At 42.9% G+C, this 18,910-nt stretch overlaps 1 protein-coding gene across 1 annotated transcript in view; it reads right to left on the reverse strand.

The window, feature by feature from the left end:
- LOC122801730 (DNA excision repair protein ERCC-5-like) overlaps positions 1-18,910 on the reverse strand; it is a 941,093-nt gene that overhangs the window by 345,301 nt on the left and 576,882 nt on the right. The window contains exon 12 of the mRNA XM_044071253.1: positions 16,573-16,786. Coding sequence (XP_043927188.1) covers positions 16,573-16,786 — 214 coding nt within the window. The remainder of the gene's footprint in view (positions 1-16,572; positions 16,787-18,910) is intronic.

The raw sequence follows: 18,910 nt of genomic DNA on the forward strand, positions 1-18,910 counted from the left end.
TGCATATGTACTGAAATGAAGCATCTGAATAAAGCGATGAAAAAACAGCACTATTTCTTGCTTATGGATAAAATCATTGTCTCAGCTACATCAAATGCTAGGTAAGTTATTTTCTGTATTAGATGCAAAGCAGCAATTCTGGCAGGTAAAACTAGAAGAAGAAAGTGCCAGTGTTTATTTAATAACATTTGAAATGTATGAATCTCTGAGACTTTCTGGTGTATCATCAACAAAAAATGCATTTCAAATAGTCGCTGCAAAAGTAAATGGGTCAAAAGCACTCACATACACACACAAAATAGACACGCTGAAATAAAGATATAATGTATGGCCACGGTCTGCTGATGTAAGAAATTTCAAAAGTATAGTTATGCTAAAGAAATATATGTAGAAACACAAAATCCCTATAAACTATATTCAAATCTTTGTGCAACCACCTCCAAGATTACACTGGATGATAATTAGTGTGCAAATACTGCGACATGAAAGTGAAATAGAGATCAAGGCAAGGAATTGCATATAGAAGATACGCTGAGTGGAGCATACTTACTAGAACAGAACGAAGGTCTCTTTGAAAATGAACCAGAATGTCACTGGGTAATTCTACTCTTGCAGATGACATCAAAACAAGTTTAAAAAATTCATACCATATACAAGCATTAACTGGAAAATCTGTTTATAAAGTTACAGTGGGTGGCTAGCCAGAGCAAAAAAAAAAAAAAAAAAACACAATCAGAAAGAAATCTAGTGCTACTTTTTTCAAGGAAGAAAATTGATAAGGGCTTGGTTTTGAAAGCTGACAAGATAATGGTAATTAACCATTTGAGAGAGGAGATGCTTAGAATACGAGTCATACCTCTGAATAGTAAATTTGCAAGAAAACTGCAACAAACAAAATGTAATACACAGGAAAGTTAATAAACAGAGAACAAATTGCAATGTGTGCATTCAATACCATAATAATTCAGAAGAGAAATTACCTTATACAGGACTGGTACAGCCGGCTTAGTTTCTAGTGTCATTTCAAGGGGATATAGTATTTGTCAGCCTGGGATGACATGATCGACAGACCTCAATGCTTTTGCCAGAGATAGTCTTCATTTGTCACCCCTGGGACTTCGGCTACTGGCCAAAGCCCTTGCCACCCCTTGCCGCCCCCATAGTGCTTTTTTTAGGCAATATCTCAAGGACAAAACTCTCGACGCAAGAACTCCAACTGAGAACAACCTCAAGCTTTTGCTGCTAACTGCTAGGAGCCTAAATATGAAACTGCATTCACTGGAAGCAGTCCTCACCTCGGAAGACACTGACATTTGTGCAGTCACTGAGACCGGGTTTAAGGCTGTGGAGAGCATCCCAGCCATATCGGGCTACACCTCCTTCCACATGTTCAGACCACAAACTGAAGGCAGGAAAACTAAAGGAGGTGCTGTATCAATATTCATTAAAGATAAATACACCTCCAGATTGGTTAGACAGCATGATTCCCTGGAGATACTTCAAGTGCAATGAACTGTTATTAGGCACCTATACAAATCATTGCCAGATATAAGACCCCCTCCATGAATCAGGACACCAACTCTTCCTATTTGGATCTTCTTAAGTCTATCAAGATACATCCGAACACCACGGTTTTTGGGTGCCTTTAACTACCCATCCATTGACTGTGAAAATTACTCATGTGGAAACTCACTTGCCCAAAGTTTCCTCGACTTTATTAACTCCAGTGCCCTGGACCAGCTAGATGACACTCCCACAAGGGGGTGCCAACATCCTAGATCTGGTGCTTATCAATATGGGGGCACCTCTGTAGCACCTCCCATTGTGAGGTCTTCCTGGTGAGATCTGACTATAAATCAGTCTCATTCGAAGTTACTATCACACCTGATCCCCTGTAGCACAATCAAAACTAAAAATCTTCTCAGGAGCAGAATATTACCTCTCACGGAATGGTATTAATAGCTTCACTTCACCTCCTCCCCTCTGACAGAACTGGCAACGATGCAGACTTCTACAGAAATGCTTTATACAAACACCTGAACAACTGCTTTGAGGAGCAAACCTGTCTGATGGACAACTTTCATTAACAGACTTTACAATAAGAGGAAGAAATTGCTGTCTAAGAGTAAAAGGGATTGAGCCCCAAACTAGAAACACTCCCGCCTCAGCTTAAGCAAGCAAATAAAACTCCTTGTGAAGTCATCCAAAGCTAACTATGAATACAAATTAGCATCCTCAACTAAGGACAATCATAAGGAGTTCTTTAGTTACATCCATAACCTAAAAGGAAAGGCTCAGATTTGCGCCAAACTGGTAGTTAATGATACCACATATACCAAGCCTGTGGACACTGCTAACCTGTTAGCTGACAGGGTCTGTGAAAAATTCACTTACCTTTCCCTGCCACACTTATGTCAAAACATCCCTACCACCTGTCCTCTACACTGTTTCTCTAAAGAGCAGGTCATGAATGCCCTCTCTAAGGTAAAAAACACAGCATCCATGGGACCTGATAACATCCCAGACTGTGTTCTACATGGAATCAAACAAGAATTAGCAATGCCACTGGGTACTCTTTTCAATCATAGTCTAAGCACTGGCTTCATCCCAGCTGAGTGGAAAAGGGCCACTGTTATCCCCTTGTACAAAGGTGGTGCTTCCACTGAAGCCAGAAACTCTAGACCTGTTAGCCTGACTAGCCTTATCTGCAAGGCCATGGAGAGAATCATCATGGACCTTATCAACAAAGACATTGGTAACATCCAAACACTTGACCCTACTCAATTTGGATTTCTCAAAGGGTGATCTTGCCTGTTAAGTCTGGTGGACTTTTTTGAGACAGTCACCAAGGTCCCTGATGAGGAGAAATCTGTGCATACAGCCTACCTAGACTTAGCCAAGGCTTTTGACACTATCCCCCACTCAGGCATAATTGACAAACTCACCCAGATAGGTATCAGCCCATATACCATTAAATGGGTCACTAACTGGCTCACTGATAGAACCTACATAGTCAATATAGGGGAATCCACCTCTAACAGCAGACATGTAACTAGTGGGATCAGTCCTGGGACCTAAGGTCTGTGGCTGAAAGTTTGCTGATGACTGCAAACTGGGAGTGGTCACAGAATCTCCAAACGATGTCAACATCCTACAAAAGGGTCTTAAACAAGCAAATGACTGGTGCCTAAGTCATGGCCTTAAACTCAATGCAAAAAAAAATACATCATCATCCCTTTCAGTAAGAGTGATATTCCTGCTAACTACCATATCAATAATACCCTAAGTACGCACTCAAGTTGAAAGCAAACTTACCTTTGACCACCATGTCTCCACAGTGGGAAGAAGGGCATTATATAGTGCTCCTTTCATAAGTAAGGGCATTGCCTCAAAAAAAAAAAAAAAAAGCTACAACCTTCCTGTAACTCTTCCCTCATCAGGCCAATAATTGAGTACCTTTCCATGCACCTGCAGGAATTGGAGAGACCACAAAGGTTCCTCTTATGGACAATTCAAGGTCTTCAGCATCTTACCTATGAGGATTGTCTAAAATTACTGCAACTTTATTCTGTTTCATACAGACCACTCATAGGTGATCTCTGCCTTGCATGCAAGGCAATCTATGACCCTGCTTTACTGGGAATGCTGCACATCCGTTAAGACAAATGGTACACTGGTTATTCGCTCTAATGGCCTTAACCTGGTATGTGACATTAATAGAACCTGCTGGAGGGACAGATTTTGTCTCCCAGAGGTTGCCACACCTTTGGAACAGACTCCCGCTTCATGTCAAGCAGAGCATCTCATTGGCTGTCTTCAAACATAATCTGGACGACCAGATGGGTAACCGTAAATTCACCCAGCGGTCCCACTGATGTCCCTCTTGGATGACAAGTGCTGATTTTGGAAACAAGGGTAAAACTTGGCTGGCCTTGTAAGGGCCCTAGGGTCAGTAGCTAAGCAACCTCCTATGATCCTATGAACTGTACTGCAGAATGAGCAAACATTTGTATTATTTCAAAGAGGCCACGTATTTGATGCGTTAAAGATATCATTCCAAGTACCCAAACTAGTGCTACTAATATAAGTAGAATGAAATCTATATTTTCAAGGCAATGCATACCTGATTTTATTATATTATACAAGTTTGCACAATTTGTTAGCTTCAAATTCAAAAGGATTGAACAAAAATGGCAGTCTGAAAACATAACTAAAAGTCCATATTACCCACTAATGGATGAGAATGTAAACAGGACCATTTAGGCAAAATCTAATGAAAAGCAGCACTGGCAGTAGCTTCGGGGGACTGTCATATCACTCAAGCACAGACTACACCACTAAGGGGTACCACTCTCCCATCGACTCAAACTGATGACAGGAAGAAGGCCACATTAAATTATCCACATTAGCTTATTTACTTATAACAGTTAATCAAGGCAGAATTAAATACATGACTGAAAGGAAAAAGCAGAGACAAAAAAGTACAGTTGTGTACACTTACCATAAATGTACATGTCCAAGTGTATTCACTGTTGCAGTCATTACATTTGGGTTATCTGCTTGCAGGTTGCCCTCAGTCGGCCTGATTAACAAAGTCTTGGGTCCTGCGTCGGTTGCTGTCCTTTCTTCCATGATGTCAGGTCATCAGGGGTATAAAACATGCAGCCGACGCCATTACATCAGTTTTTCTTGCCCCAGCTGTCAGGTGCCCCCCCTAACGGGGAGCAATTAAACATAAAAACACAAAGGGTATACCTCCAACAAAAAAGCAAATACACCAAAAAGGCTTTTAAGCATAGAAAAGGAAAGTAGAGGTATAGCCAAACGAAGTTAGGGGGCTGGAGGAAGGGTAACCAGAACTGCAACAGTGAATACACTCGAACATCTACATTTATGTTAAGTGTACACAGCTGTACTATGTTCTTCATGTTTCACTGTTGCAGTCATTACATTTGGGTAGATTCCCAAAGCTATGGTTGGAAGGAGGAGTTTAGATAGCATTAGGGCCAGCTATAAGACCCTGCAAGACTGCAGTGGCAAAGCCAGCTCTGGATTTAGAGAAAATTGGCAAATGATAATGTTTGGTGAAAGTATGTACAGTACTCCAGGTAGCAGCTTCTAGGGTGTCCCTGGTAGGGACACCTCTGAGAAAGGCTGTGGAAGTAGATGCAGCCCTGGTGGAGTGAGGTCTGATCCCCTGGGGGATAGGTTTTCCATGGTGCTTATAGCAGAAAAGAATACAATGGCTTATCCATTTAGAAATGGTTTGTTTTGAAATAGCCTTCCCCTCCGCTCCTGCAGCAAATGTTACCAGCAGTTGTTCAGATTTTCTTTGAGGTTTAGTCCTGTCCAAGCAGAATCTAAGTTGTCTGTGCACATCCAACGAATGCAGAATCTGTTCCCCTTTGTTCTGTGGATTGGGAAAGAAGGCTGGCAAATGAATGGACTGATTAAGAGCCACACTGGATACCAGCTTGGGCATGAAGGATGGATTGGTTCTGAGTGACACCCTTTCCGCATGAAAGATGATGAAAGGCTCCACTGCCATAAGGGCCTGTAATTCAGATACCCTTCTAGCTGAAGTGATTGCTAAAAGGAAAGCTGTTTTCCACGAAATTTTAAATCTGCAGTAGCAGCTGGATCAAAAGTAGGTAGAGTGAGTTTCTCTAATACAAAGTTAAGGTCCCAGGCTGGGGTTGGAACTCTCCTGGGTGGTCTCAAATTTTTGGCCCCTCTGAGGTACTGCTTGAGCAGTGGATGAGAGAAGAGGGGAGGTTCTGTGTTATAATGATCTGAAATGGCTGAGGCGTGGATTTTAATGGAGGAAAAAGACAGGCCCTTGTGAAGCATGTCAGTCAAGTATTGCAAAATCTGAGGTAAATTGGGCGCTGCTGTGCTCATCCCTTGAGATTAGTTCCAGGCACAGAATGTTTTTCATTTTTCAGCATAAGGTTTTCTAGTACTAGGCCTTCTTGCCTCTAAGATGACATCCATCACAGGTTTGCTGAGGGATGGTAAGGGAGAGTTTAAGTAATTAGCCAGGCTGCAAGGTTCAGTGTTGGAAGCTAAGGGTGCAGGATCTGGTTTTCCTGCAGAGACAGCAGGGAAGGAGTCTGAGTCAGGTGCCATGGAGGCAACTGTGACACACTGCGCAGGAGGGGTACCAGTGTTGGCACGACCAGTCTGGAGCAATCAAAATCATCCTTGTTTTTTCCTGTTTGACTATTAGTAGTACTTTGGAGAGCAGAGGCAGCGGGGGAAGGCATAGACTGATAGGTTTTTCCAGCTGAAGGACAGAGCATCCACCTTCCAGGCTTGTTTGTGGGGAGTCCTTGTGCAAAATTTGTCCAATTGGTAGTTCTGGGGGGAGGCAAACAGGTCTATATCTGGGCTCCCCCATTCGCTTGTCAACATGTTGAAAATCCTTGGTTCCAGTTTCCACTCGTGTGGGTCCATGAGGTTTCTGTTTAGTCTGTCTGCCAGCGTATTTAATTTTCCTGGCAGGAATTGAGCTTGTAAGTGCACTTGGTAGCGCAAGGCTGTGTTCCACAATGCCATGGCTAGTCTGCAGAGAGGGTAAGAATGTGTACCCCCCTGCTTGTTTATGTACCACATAACCATGGTGTTGTCTGTCTTTACCATTAGTTGTCCTGGAAGAATGTAGTCCTTGAAGGCTGTCAGAGCATTCTGTACAGCTAACATTTCTTTTTGATTGATATGCAGGTGCATTTGACTTGGGTTCCATTTGCCTTGAATGCACTTCCCTGCCAGGTGAATCCCCCATGCATAGTCTGATGCATCTGCTGTTAGGGTTTGGGCAGCAGGGGGTGGTGTGAAAGGTAGTCCCTTGTTTTGGTGACAGGCCTCTGCCCACCAAAGGAACTCTAGGCGTAGGCAAGGTATGATAGGAATCATTGTTTCTAGGCTGTGAGAACGTTGACTCCACAGACTTTTTAGATACCACTGCAGTTTCCTCATATGCAGTCTTGCATATGGAATTAGAAGAATGCAGGAGGCCATGAACCCCAAAGGCTTGCAGTATTTGTCTTGCAGATAGCAGGGTTTTTGTGGCCATTTGTTTGAAGTAGGTTGTCAAATGAATTTGCTTTTCTGGCGTGAGGTAAGCCATCTGGGAAGTTGTATTCAAGTTTGCTCCCAGGAATGTAATGTGTTGACAGGGTACCAGTTTTGATTTCTTTTCATTTATGGTGTACCCCAGACAAGTTAGAACCCTTTTTACAAACACCAAATGATTCAAAAGTATGTCCTGGCTTTCAGCCTGAATTAGACAATCGTCCAGGTATAGGTATATTTGAATACTTCTTTGTCTGCAAAATGCAATAACTGGAGCTATGCACTTTATGAATAACCTGGGCGCAGTAGATAAGCCAAAGGCAGTGCAGAGAAAGTACAGTTTTGTACCTACCATAAATGTAGATGTTCGAGTGCTAATACAACTGCAGTCCTTACATATGGGTTCTCCTGCCGTCAGGCGGGTCCTCGGTTGGCCGAATTCCAAAGTCTAGGTCCGGCGTCGGTTGTTGTCGCCTTCTTCCCTGACGTCAGTGCGACAGGGGTATATAAGACACGGCCGACGCCATTTTCTTCAGTCTTTCTTGCCCCAGATGTCAGGTGCCCCCAGAAGGAAGGCAATACATAAGTTATATATCTATGTATAGTCATGCATTGCAATATAATCAAAATTCAGTAGTTGCAAGCAAATACACCATAGAAGGATAACCCAAACAGGTTGTTTGTGGAGGAGTTAGCCACTAGGCCTGTACCAAGAGGGGAAGGAGGGAGGGAAACCTGGACTGCAGCTGTATTAGCACTCGAACATCTACATTTATGGTAGGTACAAAACTGTACTATGTTCATCGTGCATACAGCTGCAGTCCTTACATATGGGTAGAATCCCAAAGCTACGCACAGGGTGGTAGGCACTAGGTGGAATTAGGAGGAGCCAGAATGCCCTGCAACACAGCAGTGGCAATGCCTGCTCTTGTTTTGGAGTATAAAGGTAGGTGGTAGTGTTTAGTGAAGGTATGCACCGAACTCCAAGTGGCTGCCTCCAAAATATCTTTGGTAGGAACTCCTCTGAGGAAGGCTGTAGAGGTAGCTGTGGCCCTTGTGGAGTGGGATCGGATGCCTGTAGGTACAGATTTACCATGAAAGGAGTAACAAAAATGTATGCAGTGGCCTATCCATTTTGAAATTGTCTGTTTGGAAATTGGCTTCCCTTGAGCTCCTACAGCATAGGACACAAAGAGTTGTTCTGATTTCCTGAACAGCTTTGTTCTGTCCAAATAGTAACGCAGCTGTCTATGGATGTCTAAGGAGTGTAGCAGCCTTTCCCCTTTGTTTTGAGGATTGGAGTAAAAGGTAGGTAGGTAAGTGTATGGCCTGATTTAAAGCTACCCTGGATACTACCTTAGGCATAAATGACGGGTTGGTTCATAGGGAAACCCTGCCCTGATGGAAGATGAGAAAGGGCTGCACAGCCATGAGGGCTTGTAATTCCGAGACCCTACAAGCTGAGGTAATAGCCAGAAGGAAAGCTGTTTTCCAGGACAAATATTGTAAATCTGTTGAGGCAGCTGGTTCAAAGGGAGGCAATGTCAATTTTTCCAGTATGTAATTAAGATCCCAGGCTGGGATAGGTTGTTTCCTTGGAGGTCTTATATTCTTAGCCCCTCTGAGGAACTGTCTTAAAAGTGGGTGAGAGAATAAGGGTGGATCAGTGTTGTATTCTGCAGAAATGGCTGAGGCATGGATTTTAATGGAGGAGAATGACAGTCCACTGTTCAGCAGCTCAGTTAAATACTGTAATATCTGAGGCAAATTCAGTTTTCTAGGATCCTGGTCCTTTTTCTCATTCCAAGTGCAAAACCGTTTCCATTTTGCGGAGTAAGCTTTTCTAGTAGATGGCCTTCTGGCTTCAAAAATGACATCCTGTACCTCCTTGGAGAGTAGGGTCTGTTGTGGTACTAAGGAATTTTCCATGCAGCCAGATTGAGTGCTTTCAGCTGACTGTGAAGAGTTTTGTAGCTGTGCTGAGTCAGAAGGAGAGGCATTAGAGGTAGGGTCCAGGGAGGAGAATGTGTTAGGCTCCTCAGGAGTGTTGTCTTGGCCAGTCAGGAGCAATCAGTATCATCTTTGGTCTGTCTGTTCTTGTTTTCAAAAGCACCTTGGTCAGTAGAGGAAGAGGTGGAAAGGTGTAAACTGTCCGTGCTGCCCAACTGAAAGAAAGGGCGTCCACTCTCCAGGACTTTGGATGAAATGTCCTTGAGCAGAACTTTGTCAATTGGTGATTTTTGTGGGAGGCAAAGAGATCTATGTCTGGCCTTCCCCAGGCTTGGATTATCTTTGTAAACACTTGAGGAAGCAACTTCCATTCGTGAGGGTCTGTCATACTTCTGCTTAGATTGTCTGCCAGAGTGTTTTCCATACCTGGCAAGTACTGTGCTTGAAGCTCGATTTGCCATTCCAGAGCCCTGTTCCAAAGTGACATGGCCAGCCTGCACAGGGGGTATGAATGCATTCCTCCCTGTTTATGTACCACATTACTGTGGTGTTGTCTGTTCTTATTAATAATTGCCCTGGATGCAGGAGGTACTTGAAAGCTGTAATTGCATTTATCACTGCTAGCATTTCCTTTTGATTGATGTGAAGGTGCTTTTCCTTTTGGGACCATTTGCCCTGAATGCACCTGTCTGTCATGTGTGCCCCCCAGGCGTAGTCTGAGGCGTCTGTTGTGATGACTTGATTTGCTTGAGGCTTGCTGAATGGTAGACCTGCGTTTGTTTGGCATGCTTGAGCCCACCATAGAAATTCCTTTTGTAAACATGGAATTAGTGGTATTATTGTTTCCAAACTGTGGCTGTGTTGAGACCATAGGTTTTTTATTTACCAATGAAGTTTCCTCATATGCAACTTTGCACATGGGATTCGAAGAATGCAAGATGCCATGAATCCCAGCGCCTGCAGGATTTTCCTTGCAGTTAACCTGGTACAATTTGCAAGTATCTTGAAGTACTGAGTTAGTTGCCCCTGTTTTTCTGGCGTAAGATAGGCCATCTGGGTGTTTGTGTCCAAGTTTGCACCCAGGAAAATTATTTTCTGAGATGGTGTTAGCCTGGATTTCTCTTTGTTGACTGTGTATCCCAGAGAATTCAATAACTGTATTACATAAGCCAGATGCTCCAGAAGTATGTGCTTGCTGTCCGCTTGGATCAGGCAGTCATCCAAATAAGGGTATACTTGTATCCCTTGAAGTCTGCAGTAGGCAATTACTGATGCCAGGCATTTCGTGAATACTCTGGGCGCAGTAGATAAGCCAAAGGGCAATGCAGAGAATTGATAGCGGATTGAACCTGCAAGAAATCTGAGGTATCTTCTGCAGCTTTGTCTGATTGGGACATGCAGGTATGCCTCCTTGAGGTCCAATGTTACTAGCCAGGACCCCTTGCCCAGCATGGGAAGAAGCTGCTGTAAGGTGAGCATCTTGAATTTTGGTACTAGTAGAAATGTGTTTAGGATGGATAAGTCCAAAATGGGTCTCCAATCGGTTCCCTTCCTTGGTACCAGGAATAGTCTGGAATAAAAACCTTGACCTTGCTCGTGAGTAGGTACCTCTTGAATAGCTTTCATGTCCATGAGCTTTGAAATTTGTATTTGAGCCTCTGCCCTTTGACTGTGTGGCAGGTTCGGCATGCCTCTCATTTTTGGAAGAGTGTGAAAATGAAATCTGTAGCCTCTGTTTATAATGTCCAGGATCCATTTGTCTTTTGTGGCAATATGCCAGTTTCTTGAAAATAATGCCAGCTTTCCTCCCAAGGGTGCTGCCACTTGAGCCTTGTTTGGCATGCAAAGGGGAAAGTCATTGGGTTTGTTTTCTGTATTGCTGTGCATTGTCTTTGCCACCTCTTGATGCTGGAGGTTGCCATTGTCTGCCTCTATATGATCCTTGAGATTGTCCTCTGCCCCTTCCGCGTCTGTATCTACCTCTTTGGGGCTTGTCCGTGGCTGGAAAGGACCAGTTTTTTGTAGGCCAATTTCTACTAAAACGTGGTGGTTGTACCTGTAGAAAAGTCTTAACAGTTTGCATAGATTTAGCTTTTTCTTCCATTTTCCTTAGTATTTCCTCAGCATTAGTACCAAATAACACATCCTTTTGTAAAGGAGCATCCAGTAATTTAGCCTTGGCATGATCAGGCAGGGTTTTGTTCCCTAAGCCAGGCATGTCTACGAACGACTGATCCTGTAACTGCAGCTCTACTTGAGGCCTCTAGAGCATCATAACCACATTGCAAGGTGTGCTTACCCACTTGTTCTGCACTATGCATCATATCCTGCAACTCCTTCAGATCTGGTTGTTCAGCTTGTGATATTTTATTCTTTAATTGTGATAACAGAAACTGCTGATATTTAAGCATATGGAACTGACAATTTAAGGCCCTCATGGCTAGAGTGGCCGAGGTATGTACCTTTTTTCCCCAACTTTCTAAGGATCTAGACTCTCTTTCGGAGGGTAATGGACTCTTAGCAGTAGAGGCCTTCATTCCCTTGGGACCCTGAGAAATGGTTTCTGGGTCAGCATTATGGCTTTTGTAAAGAAATTGGTGTGAGTTAGGAACTCTGTAGTACCTATCAGGCTTGTCTGGGGCTGGAGGCAGGGAATCCGGATTAAGGCAAGCCTCCGAATAAACATCATCAAGTATGTCCAAGACAGAAGGTATCGCCAGAGGCCTGTGCTGATGTAGTAAAAGAAATTCCCTAAGCCTTTTCTTTGAATCTGAAAAATCCTGGCCTTCCCAATGGAAGTGTTCCCTCAAGATATGCAAGGTTTCCCCGAATGATAAATCCTCTGGGGGGGGGGGGATACAGAAGGAATGGACTGTTCTGCATCAGAATCTTCAAAAGGGGAGTACGAATGCTCCTCTTCATCAGAATGTTCTGAAATAATGGAGGCCTGGTCAGAAGAGGGAGATTCTTCCTCCAATCTGGGTCTCTTGTCCGGTGGGGGTTGTGAACCCCTGATAAGAGTAATTAAATCCTCAGCCATTTTGAGCATCTGCTTTTTAGGCATGGGGCCTGTAGATGGGCCCTGTGCAACAGGCCTCTGGGAGTGCATGGTTGATTTAGACTTGGTAAAGGCCTTGATGGAAAAGGAAGAAGAAGGTCTGAAGACACCATGGGTGGAAGTAGATCTGTCCACATTAAGAGGTTCAACACTCACAGTGGCTTTGGTAGCTGTAGTCAGGGTGTGGGCCGAGGATCCTGCGGTCTCGGATACAGAGGACACCGCCAGAGAAGCGTTGTTGGTAGTCAGGGGCTGCGTAGGCGCCTCACTGAGAACCGGACCACGTGTAACCGGTCTTGGCATGGTGTCGGTTGAGACCGCGGGCCTCGTGTGTCGGTCTTTGTCCTTGCGTTTTATGGACAAAACAGTAGTCGGAGTCTCCGAAGTCATTATATAGTTAAAGGCTTTACCAAAAAAGTGCTGGGCGAACTCCGCCCGACGCTTAATAGTGCGTTTATTAAAGGTAGCACAAAAGTGACAGCCCGAGACGTCGTGGTCTGGGCCTAAACAAGGTATACAGAGGGAATGGAAATCCTTATGCGGTATTTGCTTCCCACAGGAAATACAATTGTTAACTTTGTCTGACATCGGTCTGAGGCAAGAAAAGTTTCCCCAACGGGGTACTTAGCTTTAAAGAAGACTTCGGTTTCCAAATTTTCATAATTTCAGGAGCTGGCCAACCGGCACTTGCGAACTGCTTCTGCTTCGGGCACCGCACGGCAAAAAAGACTGAAGAAAATGGCGTCGGCCGTGTCTTATATACCCCTGTCGCACTGACGTCAGGGAAGAAGGTGACAACAACCGACGCCGGACCTAGACTTTGGAATTCGGCCGACCGAGGACCCGCCTGACGGCAGGAGAAACCGTATGTAAGGACTGCAGCTGTATGCACGATGAACATCTGATAGTGCATGTAGCCTGCTTTGAAGCATAGGTATCTTCTGCAAGATTCCATGATTGGGATGTGCAGGTATGCTTCTTTTAAATCTAGTGTTGCCAACCAGGCATTTTTGCCTAGTATAGGAAGTAATTGGTGAAGAGACAGCATCTTGAATTTTGGAATCTCCAGGAAGGTGTTTAGAGTAGATAGGTCCAGGAGACTGGACGCCATGATTTGTCTTTTCTGGGTACCAGAAAAAGTCTGAAATAGAAACCTTGTCCCTTTTCCTCTTCTGGTACCAGCTGAATAGCCCTCATGCTTAAGAGGGAAAGTACTTGTTTTTGAGAATTTGCCCACTGATTTGGGGGTAGGATCGGCCATCCACTTGGTGCTGGCAATGTGTGGAAGTGAAATCTGTATCCCTGGGACACTATATTTAAAACCCATTTGTCCTGGGTAATGAGTTCCCAGTTCTTTGCATGAAGAGCAATCTTTCCCCCCAAAGGGGCATTCAAAAGATAAGTGCTTGGAAATTTTAAAAGGAAGTCAGTGAAACAGTTTACCATAGGGGGGTGTCTTGTTATTCCCAGACTTGGAAGTGGAGGCCCCCCACTGCTTAGTTCTGTGAGACCACTGGGACTGAAACCTAGTGATTTTGCTGTGTCTGAGTTTGGCTTGAGAAGATCTGGAAGGGGCTGGAAAGGACCAATTCTTAGAAGGCCAGTGCCTACTAAATCTAGGAGGTTGAACTTGTAAAAAATCTTTAACAGTTTGCATAGATTTAGCTTTATCTTCCATCTTTTTAAGAACTTCTTCAGCCTTGTTGCAAACAGGCGGTCCTGATTTAAAGGAGCATCCAACAATTTAGCTTTAACATGATCAGGCAAAGATTGCTCCTTAAGCCAAGCATGCCTTCTAAGCAAAGACCCAGTAACAGCAGCCCTGCAAGAGGCCTCTAAAGAATCAAAACCACATTGCAAAGTAAGTTTTCCAACTTGTTCAGCAGAATGCATTAAATCCTGTAAGTCTTTATTTTCCACACAGTCAGCAATCATCATTTTCTGTTTAAGCAGTCCAATAACATGTTGCTGATATTTTAACATATGAAATTGGCAGTTTAAAGTTCTAATTGCCAAAGTTGCTGAAGTATAAACCTTTTTCCCCATCTATCCAGCGCCCTGTAGTCTCTATCAGAAGGGATAGGATTTTTAGCAGTAGAAGCCTTAATGCCCTTGGGCCCCTGATAAATAGTCTCTGGATCTGCAATAGGATTTTTGAAAAGGAACTTGTGGGACTCTGGGACCCTGTAGTATCTGTCTGATTTACTGGGAGCAGGAGGCAGGGAATCAGGGGCCAAACTAGATTCCGAGAAAGCATAGTCAACAATATCTAGTACAGGAGGAATAGCCAAAGGCCTATGCTGAGGTAAGAGAAGAAAATCCCTAAGCCGCTTTTTTGAATCAGCAAATTCCTGGCTTTCCCAATGAAAATGCTCCCTTACAGTATGTAAGGTTTTCCCTCAGGAGGGGAAGCAGAGGGAATAGAGTCATCTGCATCAGAATTCCTCATAAGTAGGTAAGGACAAATCCAGGTCATCAGAAGAGTCAGAAAAAACAGAATCCTAATCAGAAGATTCATAATCAAGCTCAGCTCTAGGCCTCTTGGGGGGGGGGGGGGGCTTGGCTACCCCTGATTAGAGTTATTAGATCTTCAGCCATTTTTATCATTTGTTTTTTAGGCATGGAGGCCTGAGCATGTGACCTGGACATCAGTTTTTTAGACTTGGATCGAGATTTAGGCCATAGTAATGAAGGAGGCGTCAATTTAATATGCAAGTCTGTAGGCCTGAATACACCCTCAGAAGCCGGTGCCTGCACAGCGGCTCCGGACCCATCCAAGGTAGAGACATCTGCGGGTTCCATAGTTGAAGTATCTCGCGGCATACCGGACTCCGAATGGGTCTCAGTAGAGGCCTGCAAATCAGAAGTAGCGGGTATAAGGAGCTGCGAAAGCACCTCTCTGACTACCGGCGAACTGGCGACTGGCTTAGGAGAAGCGTCGTCGGCAGTTTTGGACCTCGGCAGCCTGTCTCTGTCTTTGTGTTTTTTCAGAATCCCGGTAGTCGAATGGTTAACCGACGACATTTCTGGATAATTAAATCGAGAACCGAAATATGTAGAGGCAAAAATATACCGACGACGTATAGTGTGCTGATTAAATAAAGCACAAAACCGACACCAAGGTACGTCGTGGTCAGGGCCTAGGCAAGGAATACAGTACGAATGAAAATCTTTATGAGGTATTTGCTTTCCACAAGTAATGCAATTATTAAATTTTACTGACATCGGGAAGGAGCAAGAAAAAGTTTCCCAACGGGGTACTTAGCTTTTAGTTGAAGACTTTGGTTCTGAAATTCGAAAATGAAAATTTCAGGAGTCGGCCAACCGGCACTTGCAAGAACTGCTTCTGCTTTGGGCACCGCACGGCAAGAAAGACTAATGTAATGGCGTCGGCTGCATGTTTTATACCCCTGACAACCTGATGTCATGGAAGAAGGGACAGTAACCGATGCAGGACCTAAGGCTTTGTTAATCAGGTCGACTGATGGCAAACTGCAAGCAAATAACCAAATGTAATGGACTGCAACAGTGAAATACGAAGAACATCTGTACTTTGACAGACACTCAAGTAATCTATATAACCCTCAGAAAAGTGAGAAATCAGCAGTTGTTGGAAAATAACCTGAAACAGCTGCTGTCTGCAAGGTAACAACTATTTTGTTGTCCATGGATAATACGAAAGGATGCATGATATGATAAGATATTTGATCAAAGCAAACATATTCAAGAAATAGAAACTGCTGCAGACAATGCAAGAATAAAAAAAAACATACTTAAGCCTTACGAGTATCCAGAATTAGAATAAAAAAACTCCCACAGAAAGGTAGTCCCATTAAAATAACAAAATATGGAAGCGTTTTATCAGTCAACCTGTTACAATCACGGATAATTCTTACAATTCTAGTTACACAAACTTGACAAAAGTGAAATACTAATGTGACAATCCCACAGCTGATGCACTGAAGTGATGACAGTATAGAATGTTACTTATAGATACACTACACTTTCAACTGTCAAGAAAATGGAGCATGACACAGTATTTCTAGAGTACATAATTGTGCTATAAACTGAAAAACTGTAAAAAGTATATTTGAAATTTCAGTTTTTGTGATGCACAGTTGATAAATGATAAGCTAGCAGAAAAGCAATGTTAATTATATATGACTGCTCTTAATGCATGACTAACACACAAATATAACATAATTATTTTTTTCTATAAAAAATGATACTATCAAATGCTAGCATATCTTTAAGAGACATTCATGCTGATCTTTTTATTTTCTTTTACAATCTAATTTTCTTGTGATCATTGAAAATCTAATCTACCTTTCCCACCTCTTGAACCACAGAGTTGTTCTAAACAATGCCTCTGTGTTCAAGCTATGCATCTAAACTTAATGCACTGCCAACTGAAGATGGTAATGATATGCCAAGTTACCCTAATTGTGAAAAATAAATAATGTGACTGACCTGGAAATGTTGCTTCTTACCTAATTGATTGTGGAAATCCACAAACTGGTAGTATTCCACATACTTGTTTTGACTAAAGAAGTTCTTATAAACATGCCGTGCTCCAAACAGCCAAATATCACTATCATCAGTGATGGTTCCAGCAGTCTGATCTGTTAGGTCGAGGAAAGCACACTGAGCTTCAGCTTCCATAGGAGCCACGATGTAAGGGATGCCAAAAAGACGTAGAAGCTCCTATAGGAAAAACATACAAATGAACAGAAAAGGACTATTTTAGCTCCCACGATTCATTTTGTTTTATAATCAATCTTGTTTACTTTGGAATTTATACATCACTAAGAACATGATAATATTCCTAGCACGTCGTTCCTTTACTTGTTTTACTATCCTCCTTTGTTACTGATTCCTTCACTTCATTCATATTATCTCCTAAATGGAAGCAAAGCATTTTCAGTTTAAGCTCTGAAGTTATGGAATTCTACCCCACCCTGTTGGGTAGAAAGCAACGTAACCCTGGTCCTATTTCAGACAGTACTATGAAACTATCTAAAACCACATGCATTGCAGCAATGTGACCTAACCATCATACTGAATTCATTTCTAGATGCTGGCTGCATATCAGCTCACAAGACTCCTTACATTCAAGCCGATCCTCTAGCTGTCAGTCAGGTTAACAAATCTTGCAGATGTTGATAGTTATAGTCTCACTGTATTATGGTGTGGCTTCTGGCAACAACTGCTGTGATTGTCTACAATTTTCTCTGGTTGAGGACTATTCTATACTGCACTGTACTTACTATGGGTGATGTTTATCCAGTCACTAAATTGACATCTTAGATGCTTATCTGTATTAGACAAGAATGTTTGTATGATTGTTTATTACTTAAACAAGGTCATGGCTGTAAAGGTCTCTTGTAATTCAATTCACCAACCGGTCAAACAAACCAATTAGGTAATGCAGCATCAGCACTCATAGTGAAACAAAGTTTCCTCGTGTCTGTAGTGCTTTAGTTTCAAAAGTTAGAGCCCAAAGATAAAGTGATGCAGCATCCGCTGCCTGTATGGTTACAGTTAGTTCACACTACATGCCCAAATATGCTTCTGTGCTGTCCTGCAGTTTTCATTTTCTTGCTCAATTTCTGGGAGTCATCTGTACAGAAATGTGTAATTGCTATTAGTTTTATTAACTCATTTTTATTTTTTACCCTTTTTGTCAGATTTGCCCTTCTTTTTGCTTGGTAACCTTTAGATTGCAGTCTCCACACTTACATTACCCTACCTGCTTGCTACAGTCATCTATTTTGCGGGCTCATTATCGTGTCATACTTCCACATAGGCCCAAACTAACAGCAAATCACCCCTAGCAATTGTAAAGAAATACCGCTCCTGGTAGTAACTGCAACCATCCCTTTAAAGGTTTGGACTTTACTAGACAATTTGCCTTAAATATGTCTGCCAATAGGTTCATAAGCAAGTACTAGGCTAGGTACCCTTGTGGGCTATTTCTAAGCTTAACCAATTTCCCTTTTTGTGCTTGAAATAACCTATTCCATTTGGTACAGACTGGCTTTATCCACTCCATGGCTGACAGTTGTATATTACCCCAATGAGAATAACCGGAATCATACTATAAAAAGTTGGAGGGTCCCATGCATGCGATCAAGCATTTAGGAGCAGCCTTTGAAAATCAATAGTACAGGGGGCAGTCCTGAGGTAAATTTCCTGTTACTCACCCACAGATATACATTGTGCTTGAAAATGGACAAGGATGAACTTTGTTTTATGTGGGTGGGGAGTCTGTGCCAGAAGAGCAGTATCCCCTGTGAAATCTACCTGTCCCGCCAAACTATTCTGTTGATGTTGCTGAAGAGGTTTAGATACCTAGACTGAGTATTTTTGATGCCATTTGACTTGCTGATGTGAAGAAAATGCATCGGTAATGGGTTGGAGGATGCCTTGTATGCCAAACATAGGTAATCTCTTAGCAGTCTGTAGGATACAAACTATAATGACAGGGCTTTGAGTCAGTCCATGTAGGACATGTTGTTTAGGCCCTCTATCCTTTTAGTACGATATCTCTGTGGGCGTTCAGCAGTTGCATGTTTCTGGAGAGATACATGCCAAAGATGGCATTATATTCAATGATTGGCCTAATGAGGGCTGAATAAAGGGGGACAATGACATCCCCTAGATCTAGGCACAATCCCTTTGTTTACAAGATATGCAATATAGAAGGACTTTCTTAAAATAATAGACACATGTTGGTCAAAAGTTAGGTCACTGTCTAGATAAGTTTCCAAATCCCTAATAACTGGGTTAACTCTTAGGGGCATACTGTCAATGTGGTAGTTTCCTGGG

The sequence above is a fragment of the Protopterus annectens genome, chromosome 5.part0, assembly GCF_019279795.1.
Source record: "Protopterus annectens isolate FY-2018-M chromosome 5.part0, PAN1.0, whole genome shotgun sequence".
Lineage (NCBI taxonomy): Eukaryota > Metazoa > Chordata > Ceratodontiformes > Protopteridae > Protopterus > Protopterus annectens.